This window comes from Pseudophryne corroboree, chromosome 4 (genome assembly GCF_028390025.1).
Source record: "Pseudophryne corroboree isolate aPseCor3 chromosome 4, aPseCor3.hap2, whole genome shotgun sequence".
Classification (NCBI taxonomy): domain Eukaryota; kingdom Metazoa; phylum Chordata; class Amphibia; order Anura; family Myobatrachidae; genus Pseudophryne; species Pseudophryne corroboree.
The window spans coordinates 400,795,384-400,814,172 of NC_086447.1; the positions used below are offsets into that span (position 1 = coordinate 400,795,384).

Below are 18,789 nucleotides of genomic sequence, written 5' to 3' on the forward strand. Positions count from 1 at the left end.
ATCAGTTGTAGGAATTTGTAGAATGATCAGCAAAGAGGAAGCACTCAGGTGCGAAACTAGTTAGAGGGAGAATTTCTGGCCAAACGTGACTCCTTAAATCATATGCTATATGGATAACGTATTAAATTGCACTTTTTTATGAAAGATGTATACTTATGGATACTATCTAGAGTGTGCATAAGTATTCATACTACATGTGGTAATATATATCAGGTGTTTTCCATTATAGCAATTAGGAAAAGTATTTGATGACTTGTACACATGAATTCTATATAGTAAAAGCAGAACGTTACCCAATCTTTTTATATATATATATTTTATTGAATAAATAAATCAGATGGTTATATATTATACAGCAGTTTTCATTCATATATGCACCATTTAGTATTTTAGCGCAAAACAGTCATTTTTTGGTTCTTTGGTTTGCTTTAATTTCTGAGGTGGAGATCTGTGGCACTTCATCATCACTAATTAAAATAGCTGTGTGCAGACACAGCTGGACTGGTTTTTTGCAGCTCATAGTATAAAAACTAATTGAATGTATACAATTTAAAAACATACAGCGCCTGAATTGTGATTTTTGGAGTTCCAGGAAGGAAAACTACCTTCAACTCAAAAATATGGAAAGTGTGGAAATCTGATCCTTCAGGGAACCAAGATGCAAAAAAAATAGGAATTTTAATACCTACCGGTAATTCCTTTTCTCCTAGTCTGTAGTGGATATGGGGTCTTGTACTTTAGTACCATGGGGTATAGATTGGGTCCACTGGAGCCTAGCACTTTAAAACGTTTAGTGTGTGTATGTGTGTGCTGGCTCCTCCCCTATATGCCCCTACTACCAGACTCAGTCTAGGAAAACTGTGACCGATGAGACGGACATAATATGAGAGAAGAACAATACAACAGCGGTGAGGCAACAAGCCAACACACAACCATGAACGAAAGGAGGGCACTAACCAGAACAGAGGATAGCAACACCAACCTAACCCGGATGGCACGGCTATCCCAACAACATAATAGGACCGCAATGTCGGTCCAACCAAATACTTACACAGGTAAGCAGGAATGAAGCACTGAGGCGGGCGCCCAGTATCCACTACGGACAAGGAGAAAAGGAATTACCGGTAGGTATTACAATTCCTATTTTCTCTTACAGTGGATACTGGGGTCTTGTACTTTAGTACCATGGGGAAGTCCCAAAGCTCCCAAATGGGTGGAAGAGTGCTGAGAACCCTGTAAAGCTGCTGACCAAACTGAAGGTCATCCTTGGCCAAGGTACTGAACCTATAGCATTTAACAAACGTTTTCGAACCAGACCAAGTTGCAGCTCAGCACAACTGTAGGGCTGATACACCCCGGGCAGCAACACAGGAAGAGCAAACCGACCTCGTCGAGTGGGCCTGAATAGAAGTCAGCAAAGGCAGAGTCACCGAAGTACAGCTAGATCCATGATTATCTTGGCCTCTCTGCTGCGCCTAGGCACACCATGGTTTATTTACATAAACCTTTCATCTATTGTTCTCAGCTGCAATAAAATACAGAGAACAATACAGCAGTGGATTAAGTCATTACAGCAGGGGATTAAGTCCTACTGCCCAGTCTCAATTAATCCTAATAAAGGCCAAGATAAACGTGGACCCATATGTATAGGCCTGTCGAATGGTCAACCAGAGACAATGCAGCAATAGTTTGCTTAGAATCTGGCCGACCAATCTTGGAAGCATCATAAAGGACAAACAGCGAGTCAGATTTCCGATGATGGGCCGTCCTTTTGACATAAACCATCAGAGCCCTGACCACATTCAAGGACTCAGGCTGATTCACATGAAAGCGGACACCACTTTAGGCAAAAACTGAGGATGAGTCCTAAATTCCGCTCTGTCTTCATGAAAAGTCAAAAAAGGGCTCTTACAGGACAAGGCCCCTAATTCAGAAACACGTCTGGCAGACACCAATGCCAATAAAATTACCGTCTTCGTGAGAAATTTCAACTCCACCCTATGTAAGGGTTCAAACCAATTCGATTGGAGAAAGGACAGAACCACATTGATGTCCCACGGAGCCGTGGGAGGTACAAAGGGCAGTTGCATATGAATAACACCTTTCAGGAAAGTCTGTACTTCTAGTAACATGGAAAGTTGTTTCTGGCAGAAAATAGCACCAAAATATGAGCTTTGATGGAGCCTAAACGTAGGCCCATATCCACTCCCGCTTGCAGGAAAAGTAGAAAACTACCAATTCTAAATTCCACGGGAGAAACCTTTCTACTTTCACACCAGGAAACATACTTTTCCAGATACAATGATTATGTTTAGACGTAACCATCTGCTTGGCCTGGACCATGGTGGAAATAACCCGGGGGGGAAGACGCTTTCTTGCTAGAATCTCCCTCTCAACTTCCAAGCCGTCAAACATAGCTGCTGTAAGTCTGGATAGACGAACGGACCTTGCTGAAGCAGAATGTCTTGGAGTGGCAGAGGCCAGGGATCCTCCTGAGACATGGCCATGAGGTCCGACTAACCAAATCCGGCAAGGCCAATCTGGGGCAATTAGAATTGCCTGAACGCTTTCCCTTCTTAGCCTTTTTAGCACCCTTGGGATCAGCGGTAGAGGAGGGAACAGGTACGCAAGCCAGTACATTAATGGTGTCATCAGCACATCCATTGCTACATACTGCAGATCCCTCATTCCGGAACAGTAACAGCATAGCTTCTTGATGAGACGAGAAGCCATCAGATATATCTGCGGACAGCCCCACTGGCGAACTAACTGTTGAAACACCTGGGGATGTAGCCCCCAATTCCCCCGGATGGAGGTCATGCCTGCTGAGGAAGTCTGCTTCCCAGTTGTCCGCTCCTGAAATGAATATGGCTGAGATGGCCCTTGCATTGGCCTCCGCCAAGAGGAGGATTTTTGATACCTCTCACATTGCCGCTCTGCTTCTTGTTTCCCCTTTTCGGTTTATTTAAGCCACCGTTGTGGCATTGTCTGATTGAACCTGGATAGCCTGACCCTTCAGGAGATGGGAGGCTTGTAGCAGAGCATTGTAAATTGCCCTGAGTTGCAGGATGTTTATCGGTAAAGTTTGATTCCTGAACATACCATAACCCTTGGAACTGGGCCCCTTGGATCACCGCTCCCCAACCCCGAAGGCTGGCATCCATTGTCAGTAGAATCCCCAAGTGGATATTGAAACTTCTGCCCTCTACCAGGTGAGGAATTTGAATCCACCATAATAGAGAAATCCGGGCTTTCAGAGATAGGGTCACTTCCTGATGCATATGAAGGTGAGAACCTGACCATTTGTCTAGCAGATCCAGTTGAAATGGCCGGGTATAAAGCCTTCTGTATTGGATTGTCTCGTAAGCAGCTACCATCTTGTCCAGTAATTGAATGCAAAGATGTATGGACACCCTGCGAGGATTGAGCACTGAGCGGACCATAGCCTGGATAGTCAAGGCTTTGTCATTCAGGAGAAACACCTTTTGAGATACCGTATCCAGTATCATCCCCAGGAACTGAAGATGCTTGGTCGGTTTCAGGGGAGATTTCTGAAAATTTAGGATCCACCCATGATCCGTGAGTAGGCGAGTAGTCAGATCAATGTTGTGCAGTAGGCACTCCCTGGACAAAGCCTTTATTAGGAGATTGTCCAAATAGGGGACTATGTTTACATCCATCCTGCGTAGCTGCAGCATCATTTCCGCCATGGTGAAGACCCTCTGAGTTGTGGATAATCCATATGGTAAGGCCTGAAACTGGAAATGGTCATCCAAGATGGTGAACATGTAGGTAAGCATCCTTGACATCCAGAGACACCAGGAACTCCCCCTTCTCCAGAGCAGACACCACCGCCCGCAGAGACTCCATCTTGAATTTGAACACCCGCAGATACAGATTTAGAGACTTCAGGTTCAGGATGGGGCGCACTGAACCATCTGGTTTGGGAACAAAAAAAAAGACTGGAGCAAAAACCCCTGTTGCGTAACGGAGGAGGTACAGGAACTACAACCCCTGTTTTCAAAAGTTTTTGAATAGCCTCTTGCAAGGTAACTTTTGCTGCGGTTAAAGCTGGTAAGCACGACTTGAAAAACCTATGAGGAGGGAAATTCCAGCTGGTATCCGTGGGAAATGAGGTCCCTCACCCAAGGATCCTGGCAGGACTCCGCCCACACGTGGGCAACATGTTTAAGGTGAGAAGCTACCTGAAAGTTGCCTTGTCGATGGGTCCAACTGTCACGCGGAAGGCTTAGTGGCAGGGGATCCGGTGGTCTGGTCCAGGGAGACAGCAGGTGCAGGTTTACGGGACTTACCACGAGATCCTCTGGAAGTGGTGGAGACCTCTCGGCCCCTGCCTCTGAACCTTGCCACATGAAAGGACTTCAAGGAGGGTCCGGAGTAAGAACGTCTAGCAGGTGGTGCAGCCGACAGCAGATAGGTAGACTTACCCGCCATTGCTTGGGAGATCCACTTATTGTGTCAAAGCTTTGAACATCCTCATAGTGTCCATAAGAATAAAACACATTTTTTAAAAACCCCAAATAAATCTTTGCACGTTTCCTAGACCTAAATCTTTCTCATGGGAATAGAAGGCTAAGTTTGGACAGAATCTTCCTCTGTGTTTAGAATAAGTCTCAGCCAGAACACCCAGTATTTAATTCATATCTTCTTGTTACAGCATGCTGTGATAATTTAAACACTCCACATGCTAAAGTATGGGGATGCAGAAATTGTGAAATTCATCAAATTTCCAAAGTCCATTATTTTTGGAGTTTGAAACAGAATCTGAATTCTTATAATAATTTGCATAGCACCATTAAGTTTGTAATATTGTTAGTGGGAATCATAACTAGGGCAGTGTGGCTGCACAGAGCACAAATGCCCTGTGGGCAGAACCAGCTGTTGCAATCTGCTGAGCGCATGCTGCAGTGTATATTACTAACATAAATCTCAGTGGGAGGTGCCTGACTCATTGTGGCTGAGTGAGTTCTGCATCCCCAGCTCACGCAATCTGAAGAGAGAGATGTCAAGACATCTGTCCAGAGTTACTGTTGCCAAACATTATCAAGAGAGGAGCCATTCCATGGCTTGGCGTATAAAAAATGGTAAGCAGTGGGAGGGGGAGAGGGGGATAGGGGGCGGAGGAATGATGAGGAATGAGTGCAGATCTACTGTATTTACTAATCTAGCACCTGTATTATAGTACATAGTGTGTAGCTCAGAGGTTCTCAAACGCGGCCTCAAGGCACCCCAATGGTCCAGGTTTTATATATATCCATGCCTGGCCACAGGTGACTTAATTAGTACCTCAGTGAGTTTGATTTAACCATTTGATTGAGCCATAGATATACTTAAAATCTGGACCATAAGGGTGTCATGAGGACCATGTTTGAGAACCTCTGGTCTAGCTGTATCATCAATCCTTAGACTAAAGAATGTCCATTATCTGAAGGGTAGGTAAATGTGGTCGGAAACTGCAACAGTTATTTTGGGTCAAAATGAGGTGTTCATTTTGAATTTCCCAGTAACTTTCTGGCACTGCCATGATACAGTATTTTATACTCCTGAATAGAGCGCGCTGCTGGGAGGGAGAGAGGGGGGGGGGAGGGGTTGGTTGTGTGCACAGATTGTCTTTCTGGCACAAGGTACCAAAATAAAATTTCTGGTTACAGATCACAGGCAAAGAAAATATGGAACTCTATTATTGCATGTGTGTAATATTAGTATTGCTAGTAGTTTACTAATTTATTAAATCATTTTATGATTCATTATTCAAACAATTATTATACTTTCAAATTTTATGTGTTAGTACATACAGATATCATAATTCTATTTTGCTGAAAAAATCTTATCTGATTTTTATGTAACTTTATTTGAAAACCTATATGTTAAATTAATAATTTGTAAACTGCTGCAAATGATTTTACACTGAAAACAAATGATGGACTACTCTGAGCAATCAGTCTTTAATATTTTCTGTAAACAGATCTATACTAAACCTTGCTGACTGCATCAAGCTGCTTCACATGCCTGTGTCTTGTTCTTCTCCAAAGAAGTTTATCTTTCAGATTTATGGCATAGTTCAATAAACTACACTGAAAAATTCAACCAAGATTTATCATTAAAATAATAAATCTTGGTGATTTCTGCTTCTCACCTCTACCTACTCATTTACACAATTCATAAAGTTTTCTGCATATGATATTCTGAGAGTAACTATTTGATTTCACAGTCAAATAAACTCTGTTAGATGTGTTTCTGCTGAGTGCAATTCATCATTGTATTATCACGAGATGACATTTTCAATAAAACAGATGTACATTTTAACTACAATTATTATTGCACATTTAGGAGTAAACTACTAACATAAGACCAACTTGCTGGGAGTATCTTTAAAGCAGACATAATAATAATTTACTTGTTTTCCTAACACCTACAGTGGTGCTTAAAAGTTTGTGAACTCTTTAGAATTTTCTTTATTACTGCTGAAATGTGGCCCAAAACTACCTCAGATTTTCACACAAGTTTGAAAAGTAGATAAAGAGAACCAAATGAAACAAATGAGACTATAAATTAGATGTGCTCATTTTTTTTTATTGAGGAATATAATCCAATATCACATATCTGTGAGGGGCAAAAGTATGTGACCCTTTAGGCTTAGCAGATATTTTGAAGGTGAAATTGGAGTGAAGTATTATCAATCTATGGGATGACAATTAGGTGTGAGTGGACAACCTGTCTTTTTTAAAAGTTCAGGGATCTATCAAATACCCACAGTTGACTAGTTGCCTAAGGGGGGCCACAGTGAATATCATACAGATCTCCACATTGGTAAAGGCCAGAACCTCACAAATACATATGGAACATCAATTTATAGTCATGAATTATAATGATGATGATGTTGTATGTTGTATTTTGAGCAACTGCTGAAATACTGTATGTCATATTCTCACAGCCAAACTGTGGTGAGTGACAATCCATAGGTTTGCATGTATTTTTGCCCTAAGGTTGAATGTTTTACTCTCTAAAGACATTAGAGCCAAGTCCTAATACTAAATATTATTATGCATCACTTTTTATTAAGTAACACTTGAAGCTATCATACTGCACTCACATGTAATTTTCTTACCACAGTGGCATGTTAAAGAAATCCTTTAATCATTTTAATGATAAAAACACATGGGACTTCATTCTATCAAATAAAAAAGGATTGCATTAGAAATCATAGATATTATATGTGTCTGTAAACTTGTTAGCATATCTACTGCATATTATACCTGCCTATATTTCCTATTGCAATTTCAGTACTGATTGCCCTGACCATGCTTAGATTCAAATAAAATGCAGACATTTTGGGTGAGATCATAAGACTTTCAAGCTCATAAAAGCTGTGACAGTCCCTGAAAAACAGATACTCTCGATAGGTACATATGTGTCCTCACACATCTAGAATCCATACAGCAGACATCTGACACGTCCTGTTCAACTTTACTATTGTTGTGCATCTTTTTTTTATTGCATAAAATGCATTTAGGATGCACCAGGAAACGGTGCTGATTAATTTGATATGCAGCACCTATCTGTGTGTGACTGAGTGTCTGAATCTGTAATACTGTATACAGTACGAAGTACTGCAATGTAGAAACCACAGCTTTTTCCAATACATGTTCCATTATGCTCCATATGCAGACTCACAGGGATATCCAATTACAGATGTAGCCATGGTCATCGTTGCTGCTGCTGTGCAATACAGGCATCCTAGATGCGCCATACAAATAGCGCACGTATCACATAAGGCAATAGAGGATCCACAGCATGCAATATACAGTTTCACCACAAGGTTGCGATTGTAACACTAGTGAAAACTACAGCACAGTGCTGAATAGCAGCGGATAGATATGGCACTACAGAATACTGAACAATGTAGCAAGCCCTTACAAGCAGGCCAGTGCACATTAAATATAATAGCTCTGTTTTAATACATTAATACAGCACGGCGGAGTACGAAATCACTGGAACGGCAGGCACCCAGTGACAACATGCTTTACAACTGAAAGTTCGCCTGGTGCCCTGTATAAAATTATTCCTACATTAAGTAGAAATTTGAACACAGAAAAAGATTTGCTCAGCATCTCCAACGCACACAAAGAAAAGCACAGGTCAGAGTTGTACACAGCTCTCTAAAATAATAAAAATCATTACAATCAGCGATAGCGTTGGGACACACATCACTAGAGATATGTGCAGACACCCGTGTTTTGGTTCTAAATCTTCCTTGCATTTTGGTTTTGGCAAAACCACCTTCAAAGGTTTTGGATTTGGATGTAAATTTCTTTAAAAACTAACATCTAACAGCTGACATCATTCATCTTGGACCTGTAATTGTTCCTGCACTATTATTAATATAAATATAATTTATTTCCAGTCAATTATGACCTGAACTGCGATAGAATGTGGTATCATGGAAGCACAACCTCAACTTATCAGCCAAAACCAGATGTATTAATGGCAGATATTGGATGCAGGTCTAATGCTAACATAGCCATCATGGCTTCAGTGATCCACTGTGCAGCAGGAGGGTGGCTGTCATATTTGGCTCCTATTGACAATCTTGAATGAACTCTCTATGCAAATCATGTACTTTAACACAGCAGCTCTATCTCAAAAAGACACTGTACAGTTTTTTATATTTAATTATAAAAGACCAGCAATTGTTTAACATACCAGGAACATAAAGTGTCCTCTTTACAATAATTAGTTTGGAGTAAAGATTACAGGGATACCACCGCACCCCGTAAGAACAGTGATATTGGTTGCAACTCAAAAATACAATGCAAATTTTTACAATTGATTTTTTTTTTTTTAACACAACAGAAACAGAAATGGTTTCCTTTGCAGTAATTGTTTTGGGATGCAGATGATGGGGCTACATCCAGACACAGAACAGTAATATACTGTACACTATCTCTCAAAAACACACACTTGAAAAATACATTTTAAATTGAATTGGAAAGACTGCAGGATTTATTTTACACAACAGAAAAACATTTCTTTGAAATTATAATTTTTTTATAACAGGAAAAGAGGTCATGTTTGGGGTGCAGCTCAATCAGACACAGCATAGTATTATTTGTTTGACAATTAATACTGTCTCTGCCCTCATATACCAGTGGGAAAGTAAAGATACTGCAATGTAGATAGGGGGTAATTCCAAGTTGATCGCAGCAGGAAATTTTTTAGCAGTTGGGCAAAACCAGGGCCCTCATTCCGAGTTGATCGGTCGTAAGGCGAATTTAGCAGAGTTACACACGCTTAGTCTACGCCTACTGGGAGTGTATCTTAGCATCTTAAAAGTGCGAACGAAGTTTACGCAATATTGCGAACAAAAAAAACTTCGCAGTTTTAGAGTAGCTCCAGACTTACTCTGCCTGTGCGATCAGTTCAGTGCTTGTCGTTCCTGGTTTGACGTCACAAACACTCCCAGCGTTCGCCCAGACACTCCCCCGTTTCTCCAGCCACTCCTGCGTTTTTTCCGGAAACGGTAGCGTTTTCAGCCACACGCCCATAAAACGCCGTGTTTTCGCCCAGTAACACCCATTTCCTGTCAATCACACTACGTTCGCCGGTGCGAACAAAAAGCCGTGAGTAAAAATCCTTTCTTCATAGCAGAATTACTTAGCGCAGTCACAGTGCGAACATTGCGCATGCGCTCTAAGCTGATTTTCACTGCGATGCGAAAAAAAAGAACGAGCGAATGACTCGGAATGAGGGCCCATGTGCACTGCAGGGGAGGCAGATTTAACATGTGCAGAGAGAGTTTGATTTGGGTGTGGTGTGTTCAATCTGCAATCTAATTTGCAGTGTAAAAATAAAGCAGCCAGTATTTACCCTGCACAGAAACAAAATAACCCACCCCAATCTAACTCTCTCTGCACATGTTATATCTGCCCCCCCCCCTGCAGTGCACATGGTTTTGCCCAACTGCTAAAAAATTTCCTGCTGCGATCAACTTGGAATTACCCCCATAGTTCACTTTTTAAACAATCAAGAGCCTATTTGCAGCAACACACACCGTAGCCTGTTTGCAGATTGCAATGTGTGTCTGACAAACAAACACATATACACAGTGACGGGATGCATTCACCATACCTGCGTTTGGGATGTCAGAAGTTGGAATACCAACACCGGATTCCCGACACTGGTCAGGAGACCAACACCGGAATCCATTGCTCACAATGGCCCTCATTCCGAGTTGTTCGCTCGGTATTTTTCATCGCATCGCAGTGAAAATCCGCTTAGTACGCATGCGCAATGTTCGCACTGCGACTGCGCCAAGTAACTTTACTATGAAGAAAGTATTTTTACTCACGGCTTTTTCTTCGCTCCGGCGATCGTAATGTGATTGACAGGAAATGGGTGTTACTGGGCGGAAACACGGCGTTTCAGGGGCGTGTGGCTGAAAACGCTACCGTTTCCGGAAAAAACGCAGGAGTGGCCGGGGAAACGGTGGGAGTGCCTGGGCGAACGCTGGGTGTGTTTGTGACGTCAACCAGGAACGACAAGCACTGAAATGATCGCACAGGCAGAGTAAGTCTGGAGCTACTCTGAAACTGCTAAGTAGTTAGTAATCGCAATATTGCGAATACATCGGTCGCAATTTTAAGAAGCTAAGATTCACTCCCAGTAGGCGGCGGCTTAGCGTGTGTAACTCTGCTAAATTCGCCTTGCGACCGATCAACTCGGAATGAGGGCCAATGTCTTCACTGGGATCCCGAATGTAAGTATGGGGGCTGGGTTAGGATTACACCATGGAGAGGGGAAGTTATGTTTAGGCACAACCAGGGAGGTTAGTGTTAGCCTGCAGGGGTAGGAGGGTAAGGTTTAGACACCACCAAGGAGTACTAGGGTTAGGCTGCAGGACGGAGGGTTAGGTTTAGGCTGCGGCCAGGGAGGGTAAGGGAGGTAGAGGGGGAGGATTAGGGTACTGCAGATCGGGATGCTGGTGTCAGTATTATGACCACCAAAATCCTGAGCGCCGGGAACCTGATACCATCCCACAGTGAAAATGATGCCTGCAGTCACCCTTCCAACTCCCTCCTATTTACAACTGTCGCTGCCCTAATGGCATCCTAAAGTCTTCCTAATGGTGTTGTTTTATGCACAGCCTACAGTCCTACACCCTCTCCCTCCACTCTCTAGTGTGAACTGGTGCCTGCTCACAAGGAAGGGCTCACATGCAACCAAAAATATGCATGAAAAATTAAATGTTGACACATTTTGAGATTAAAAATTGTTGGGAAGATCCGAGCCAGGATTCAGTTTTTCTCTAAAAAAAACTCTGAAGTTTGGGTATGTCTTTATTTATTTTACAAACTTTACGCCCGAAATGCAAAAGCGCAATGTTTTTACAAGACAAGTCTTGCTAGTAAAATCATTGAGCATTTACATTTTGGCTATGCTCACAATCAGAAACTCTGAGTTTTTAGAAATCTATTCTTAGTAAATAAACCCAAAATTTCATAAAGTCACATCTTCATGAAGTTGTGCTAGACTTCTGTTCTGTCTCTAAGGGGTATATTTACTAAGGTATGGGTTTTTAAGAAGTGGATATGTTGCCCATGGCAACCAAATTCTATGTATTATCTCCTAGATAAATGTTAAGTAGAATCTGATTGGTTGCTATGGGCAATATCTCCACTTCTAAAAAAAAAAACACTTTTGTAAATATATCCATAAGGCTGCTATTTACTACAATCCCCATTTCAAATGTGAGTGGTGTGATATATTCACATTGTGAATTGAGGAAATATCACTGAAATGTATGCAGATTTGTAAGCAGGGACAGAGATTGCGAAAAAAAAAGATGTACCAAAGCTCCCAGTACGGGAGGGAGAGTGCTGAGGTTCCTGCAGAACAGATTGACCAAACGTAAGGTTCTCAGCGGCCAAAGTATCGAACTTGTAGAACTTAGCAAACGTGTTCGACCCTGACCAAGTAGCTGCTCGGCAAAGCAATAAAGCCGAGACACCCCGGACAGCCTCCTAGGAAGAACCCACTTAACAAGTAGAGTGGGCCTAAACAGATCTTGGAATCGGCAAGCCTGCCATAGAATAAGCATGCTAGATAGTAATCCTGATCCAGCGAGAAAAGCTTAGAAGTAGGACACCCAACCTTGTTGGGATCATAAAAGGACAAATATTGCGTCCGACTTCCTGTGACGAGAAGTTCTCTTCACATATATTTTCAAAGCCCGCACAACATCCAAGGACTTTGAGGAAATTGAGGTGTCAGTAGCTACTAGCACCACAATAGGTTGGTTGATATGAAAAGCCGACACAACCTTTGGAAGAAATTGCTGACGCGTTCTGAGCTCAGCTCTATCCTCATGGAAAATCAAGTAGGGGATCTTGTGCGACAATGCCCCCAATTCTGACACATGTCTTGCAGATGTCAAGGCCAACAATGTGACAGCCTTCCACGTAAGAAACTTTACATCTACCTCCTGTAAAGGCTCAAACTATTCTGGTTGCAGGAACTGCAACACCATATTAAGATCCCAAGGAGCCGTAGGAGGCACAAAGGGTGCTTGGATGTGCAGAACTCCTTTCAAGAATGTCTGAGCCTCAGGGAGAGCAGCCAATTGTTTCTGGAAGAAAATGGACAAGGCCAAAATCTGTACCTTAGTGGAGCCCAAGCGTAGGCCCTCATCCACACCTGCTTGAAGAAAGAGGAGAAACCATCCTAGTAGAAACTCCACTGTAGGAAACGTCTCGGTTTCACACCAAGACACATACTTTTAGAAAAATTTGATGATAATGCTTTGCCGTTACTCCCTTCCTAGCTTGTATCAGAGTAGGAAAGATTTTGTTCGGAATGCCCTTCCAAGCTAAGATCTGGCATTAAACCTCCATGCCATCAAAAGTAGCTGTGTTAAGTCTTGATAGGTGAACAGTCCCTGTTTCAGAAGGTCCTTGTGAAGAGGTAGAGGCCTTGGATCCTCCAGCAGTAATTCCAGAAGCTCCGCGTACCAAGCCCTTCTTGGCCAGTCCGGAGCAATCGGGATCGCCTGAACTCTTGTTCTTTTTATTAGTTTGAGAATCCTTGGGATGAGTGGAAGTGGAGGGAACACATACACTGGCTGGAATTCCCACAGAGTTACCAGGGCGTCCACCGCCACTGCTTGTGGGTCCCTTGATCTGGAACAGTACCTCCAAAGCTTTTTGTTGAAGCGAGAGGCCATCATGTCTATCTGAGGTACACTCCATCGGCTTGTTGCCTCTGCGAATACCTCCGGGTGGAGGCCCCATTCTCCTGGATGGAGATCGTGTCTGCTGAGGAAGTCTGATTCCCAGTTGTCCACTACCAGAATGAAGATCGCCGACAGCGCCACTGCGTGCCATTCTGCCGAGAGGTAGGATTCTTGATACCTCTGACATTGCAGCTCTGCTCTTCGTTCCGCCCTGCCTTTATGTAGGACACTGCCGTGACATTGTCCGACTGAACTTGATTGGCCTGATCTCGCAGAAGATGTGCTCTTGTAGAAGGACATTGTATATGGCCCTGAGTTCCAGAATGTTTATTGGAAGGGTGGATTCAAGACATGACCACTTTCCCTGGAAGCTTTCCCCTTGGGTGACTGCACCTCAACCTCTGAGACTTGCATCTGCGGTTCGAAGGATCCAATTCTGATTCCCGAACCTGCTGGCCTTCGAGTAGGTGAGAAGTTTGCAGCCACCAGAGGAGTGAAAATCTGGCTCTTGGTGACAGGTGCATGTGAAGATGTGATCCCGACCACTTGTCCAGCAGATCCAGTTGGAAGAACCTGGCATGGAATCTTCCATACTGCAGAGCCTCGTAGTAGGCTAACATCTTTCTTAGAAGGCCAATGCACTGATGAACCGATAGATACCCTGGCCGGCTTCAGGACATCCCAGAAAATTGATTGGATCATTAACACTTTCTTCACTGGTAGAAACACCCTCTGCACTTCCGTGTCGAGTATCATCCCCAGGAAGGACAGTCTCCTTGTCGGCTCCAAATGTGACTTTGGAAGGTTCAGGATCCATCCATGAGCTTGGAGTAGTTGAGTTGAGAGAGCAATACTCTGTAAAAGCCTCTCCCTGGAAGATGCTTTTATCAGTAGATCATCCAGATATGGAATTATGTTCACTCCCTACATGCAGAGGAGGAGCATCATCTCTGCCATGACCTTGGTGAACACCCTCGGAGCCGTGGAGAGGCCAAATGGCATTGTCTGGAACTGATAGTGACAGTCCTGCAGTGCATATCTGAAATAAGCTTGGTGAGGCGGCCAGATCGGAATGTGAAGGTACGCATCCTTGATATCCAGAGAAACTAGGAATTCCTCCTCCTCCAAACCTGAGATCACCACTCTCAGAAACTCCATCTTGAATTTGAATACCCTCAACTAGGGGTTCAATGACTTTAGGTTTAATATTGGTCTTACTGAACCATCTGGTTTCAGTACCACAAACAGGTTTGAGTAATAACACTTGTTTTTTAGGTGAGGTGGAACTGGAACAATGACATTTGTTTGCACCAATTTTTGAATGGCTTCCTGTAGGATAGCACTTTCTGTCAGCAAAGCTGGTAAGCCTGATTTGAAGAATCTGTGAGGTGGGAGTTCCTGAAATTCCAGTCTGTAGCCCTGGGTAACAATATCTTTTACCCAGGGGTCTCGGCATGAAGACGTCCAGACGTGACTGAAATTTTTTAGTCTCGCCCCTGCTGTCCGATCTCCAGGCTGGGAGGTCCACCGTTATGCTGAAGATTTTGAGGAAGCAGAAACTGATTTCTGTTCCAGGGAACCTGTTGGTGAAGGTTTTCTGGACTTTCCCCGACCTCCTCTAAAGAAGGTGGGGGGGGTTGGATTTTTAAAATTTTGCGGTCCGAAAGGACTGCAGTGTAGGCATAGGATAAGACTTCCTAGCTGGTGCTGTTGCGGAGGGAAGAGAGGTTGACTTACCAGCAGTCGCTGTGGAAATCCACGCAGCGAATGCGTCCCCAAATAGGGCCTGACCTGTGAAGGGTAGGTTCTCCACACTTTTCTTGGATTCTGCATCTGCAGTCCATTGGCATAGCCAGAGTCCTCTGAGTGCCGAGACTGCCATGGATGTAGCCCTTGCATTAAGCAGGCCAATGTCCTTCATGGCCTCCACCATGAAACCTGCAGAATCCTGTATGTGACATAAAAACAAGTCAATGTCACTACTTTCCATAGTAGCTAAGTCCTCCAGTAATGTGCCTGACCACTTTACTATGGCTCTAGAAATCCACGCACAAGCAATAGTGGGTCTCAGAGCCACACCTGTAGCAGTGTATAGTGATTTGAGCATAGTCTCAATCTTGCGATCAGCCGGCTATTTTAAGGAGGTTGAGCTAGGGACAGGTAAAACAACCTCTTTTGACAACCTAGATACAGAATCATCCACTATAGGTAGGTTTTCCCACTTCTTTCTGTCCTCCTCAGGGAAAGGGAAAGCCATGAGAATTCTTTTAGGGATCTGGAATTTTTTTCTCTGGGTTTTCCCAGGATTTTTCAAACAAGGAGTTTAACTCCTTTGAAGTAGGGAAGGTAAGCAAGGATTTCTTATTTACGGTAAAATAAGATTCCTCTTCCTGCTCAGGTACATTCTCAGTAATATGCAAAACATCCCTAATAGCTTCAATCATTAGTTGCACCCCATTAGCAAGGGATGCATCCCCCCCCTGCATATCCTCATCACCGTTCCCTGTATCAGAGTCGGTATCAGTGTCAGCTTCCATTATCTGGGCAAGTGTACATTTTTGTGGGTATGTAGGTGGCTTTTTAGATGAAGCATTGGGAGATGAATCCCTCATATCCGCCACAGATTTTTTCAAAAACTTGCATTTCCTTCTCAGTATGTGACATCCTTGTTGAAATTTGGTATATAATTCCCCTTAAAGAAGCCACCCATGGGGGTTCAGATCCAGAAGGCTGAGAATGTATATTGCAGTCTTGAGTACATGGAATAGACTCCTCAGGAGAAGGTAAACACTCTGCAGCACAGGACACAGAGTCCTTAGACATGGTAATGTGGGACATACACACTATCACACACACACATACAGAAAAATGTCAGATACAGTTTCCCCCAGAGTACCTTCAGAGAGTCACAGAGTATTAGGAACCAGCCAAACCAAACCCTATCAGGCTGTTATTATGACAACAGTCTGGTGCTGACTAACTATCCTGAACTGGGTAGTTAGTAATAATATTACACTCCCCCCCCCCTAATCTATAACCCCCTGGTACCGCAGAGGTGCTGGAGTTATGTGGAGGGAGAGCGCTTCCCTGTCAGCATCTTGTGTGGAGATCTGCAGGGAGAAAATTGCGCTGGTGAGCTGCTGGATCCGCTCTGAGAGGAAGCCCCACCCCCTGCCATGGCGTGCGGCATCCTGCACTTTGTTATTTATACTGGCCTGAGGTATTAGTGCTAACAGTGGGATTTGCACCTGTTAGCTGCGTGAGCAGTGTAGGGTTTATTCGCGCTGGCTCAGGACGCCCCTCAACAGCGCCTACAGTATATGTAGCTGAGTCTTCCTGGAGCACAGCCTGTCCCGCCAGCGACCCATTAACTGGGACACCAGCGCTGTACTCACCACTCTTCTATCTTCTGGCTCTGTTAGGGGGTGGCGGTCGTGCTGCGGGAGTGAGCGGTCGCCTCGTGGGCTTGCGATCAGTTCCCTCAGGAGCTCAGTGTCCTGTCAGCGGAGTAAAGAACCATTAACTCTCTATTAAGTTGGTTCCTACTCCCCCCCCCCAAGTCCAACGAAGCAGGGAGACTCTTGCAAGCAGCCTCCCTGTAAAATAACAAACTCTAGAAAACAATAAAACTAAGAAAACTCCTAGGAGCTCCCCTGTGACCGGCTCCTCCGGGCACATTTTCTAAACTGAGTCTGGTAGGAGGGGCATAGAGGGAGGAGCTAGCCCACACCATTAAACTCATAAAGTGCCAGCGGCTCCTAGTGGACCCATCTATACTCCATGGTACTAAATGTAACCCCAGCATCCTCTAGAACGTAAGAGAAAATACAGTGAGGTGTCCACAAATGCAATGGCACCAGCTTCCCCACCTCTTGCATTTACAGTACCTGCCCGGCGATCGGTGAGCTCTCTCCTCCGGTCAGATGGTCACCAGTCTCCTTGTCTGTGACCCCGGTCAGCTACTCTATTCTGTAAACTGAGATGCTAGTTTACTGCACAGCTAACCGGGGTTAACAGAGCAGGAGCCTGGTGATCGATGACTGGAGGAGTGAGCTCACTGATCACCAGACCCCTGGATGCTGGTACATTTTTAAACTATATATTTAATTACATTGATTAGCTTCACTGACCCATGAAGGGTGGGGGCATGCTTAACACCGTCTTCTGATAGTGTTCCTGCATATCCCCAGTATTTTACAGTATCACAACTCTTCTTAGAACATTTCAAGCAGATCGCATTCTCCATTAAAAAAATGGGAAATGCAATCTGCTTACTTAAAATATGCAAATTAAAAGGTTTGGGGTGCTTTTTCACAAAAACTGCTCCAAAAGACATTTAATACATACATTCAGTGAAACTAAAATAATGTGAAAAGGGTTTGAAAACACCCATTTCCATATTATTTTAGTAAAAAAAAAAGATCGATAAATAGGTTCCTAAATGTGTACTGAGATATAAATCTAAGATGCTAGTAAATGTAGATGCAGATGCATTTTGACATGCATGCACAGTTCTGAAATGCATATATTTAGACTACAAAAATAGCTATATGTCTAACGTTAAATGATGCCCAATATTCTTAGTTTATAACTGTAAATACACATTCTGTACAGTAATTTATAGTATAAAACAAAATGATTACCTTTGGATACTGTTTAACTGGTATCAAGACTTTTTCTGATAATTTTATGTTTTTGTTGCCGATTATGTCAAGATATTTCTTTTCCTCATCTTCTTTCTTCCCCGCAGACTCATGAAATTTCTCTATCTCTGTCAAAAAAAAATAATAATAATAAGTTGGATTACTACATGAAAAAACATGGTAGTAATTAATGGTATCACTTTTTGTATATTCACTTTTTGTCATGGGGAAGATTAAAATCTGTGTATTGTGTTAATTTGTCCAACAAAATGCTTCCAAGATACAATGATATTGGTTACTACAATATTAATTGTTTTATCGTCCAAGACATGGGAAACTAAGGGAAAAAATAAAATCAGAGTCCATAGCAATGGTGATTCTAAAAGATGGAGTGTAATCTCATTGCTTTGTGTGTGTTTAAATATACTGTATACATATATGTGGATAGATAGATAGATAGATAGATAGATAGATAGATAGATAGATAGATAGATAGATACTGTATAGATAGATAGATAGATAGATAGATAGATAGATAGATAGATAGATAGATAGATAGATATAGCACCCAGTACGGTGGCACTCAGTAAATAAACAGACACAGGTGGCAAATAAAAGCGGCGTTTCAATGTTCACCACGTCATCTTCAGGCAAAATAAACACCAAAAATGGCGGTGGCTGTGCACAGGAGAATAATGCCCACAGATGATGTCATCTCTCACTGTCCGCAAAATCGCCAATCAAATTAAAAACAATCACAGCCATGGAATAAAGTACAAGCAGCAATACATAACGGAATTCATACATGTATATCAATACAAATGTAATATTAAATATACAGTCACCACAAAAATTACTATCTACACTTAACAAGGTACACATTTTATCATATATAAT

The 18,789-nt window shown here is 42.9% G+C and overlaps 1 protein-coding gene across 3 annotated transcripts in view; it reads right to left on the reverse strand.

Moving 5' to 3' along the window:
* Positions 1-18,789, reverse strand: part of KHDRBS2 (KH RNA binding domain containing, signal transduction associated 2) — a 620,233-nt gene that overhangs the window by 506,128 nt on the left and 95,316 nt on the right. For all 3 annotated transcript variants that reach the window (XR_010175991.1, XM_063916743.1, XM_063916742.1), the window contains exon 2: positions 17,893-18,020. Coding sequence is in view for 2 of the 3 variants with exons in the window: in XM_063916743.1 (XP_063772813.1) it covers positions 17,893-18,020 (128 nt within the window). In the remaining variant the exon portion in view is untranslated. The remainder of the gene's footprint in view (positions 1-17,892; positions 18,021-18,789) is intronic.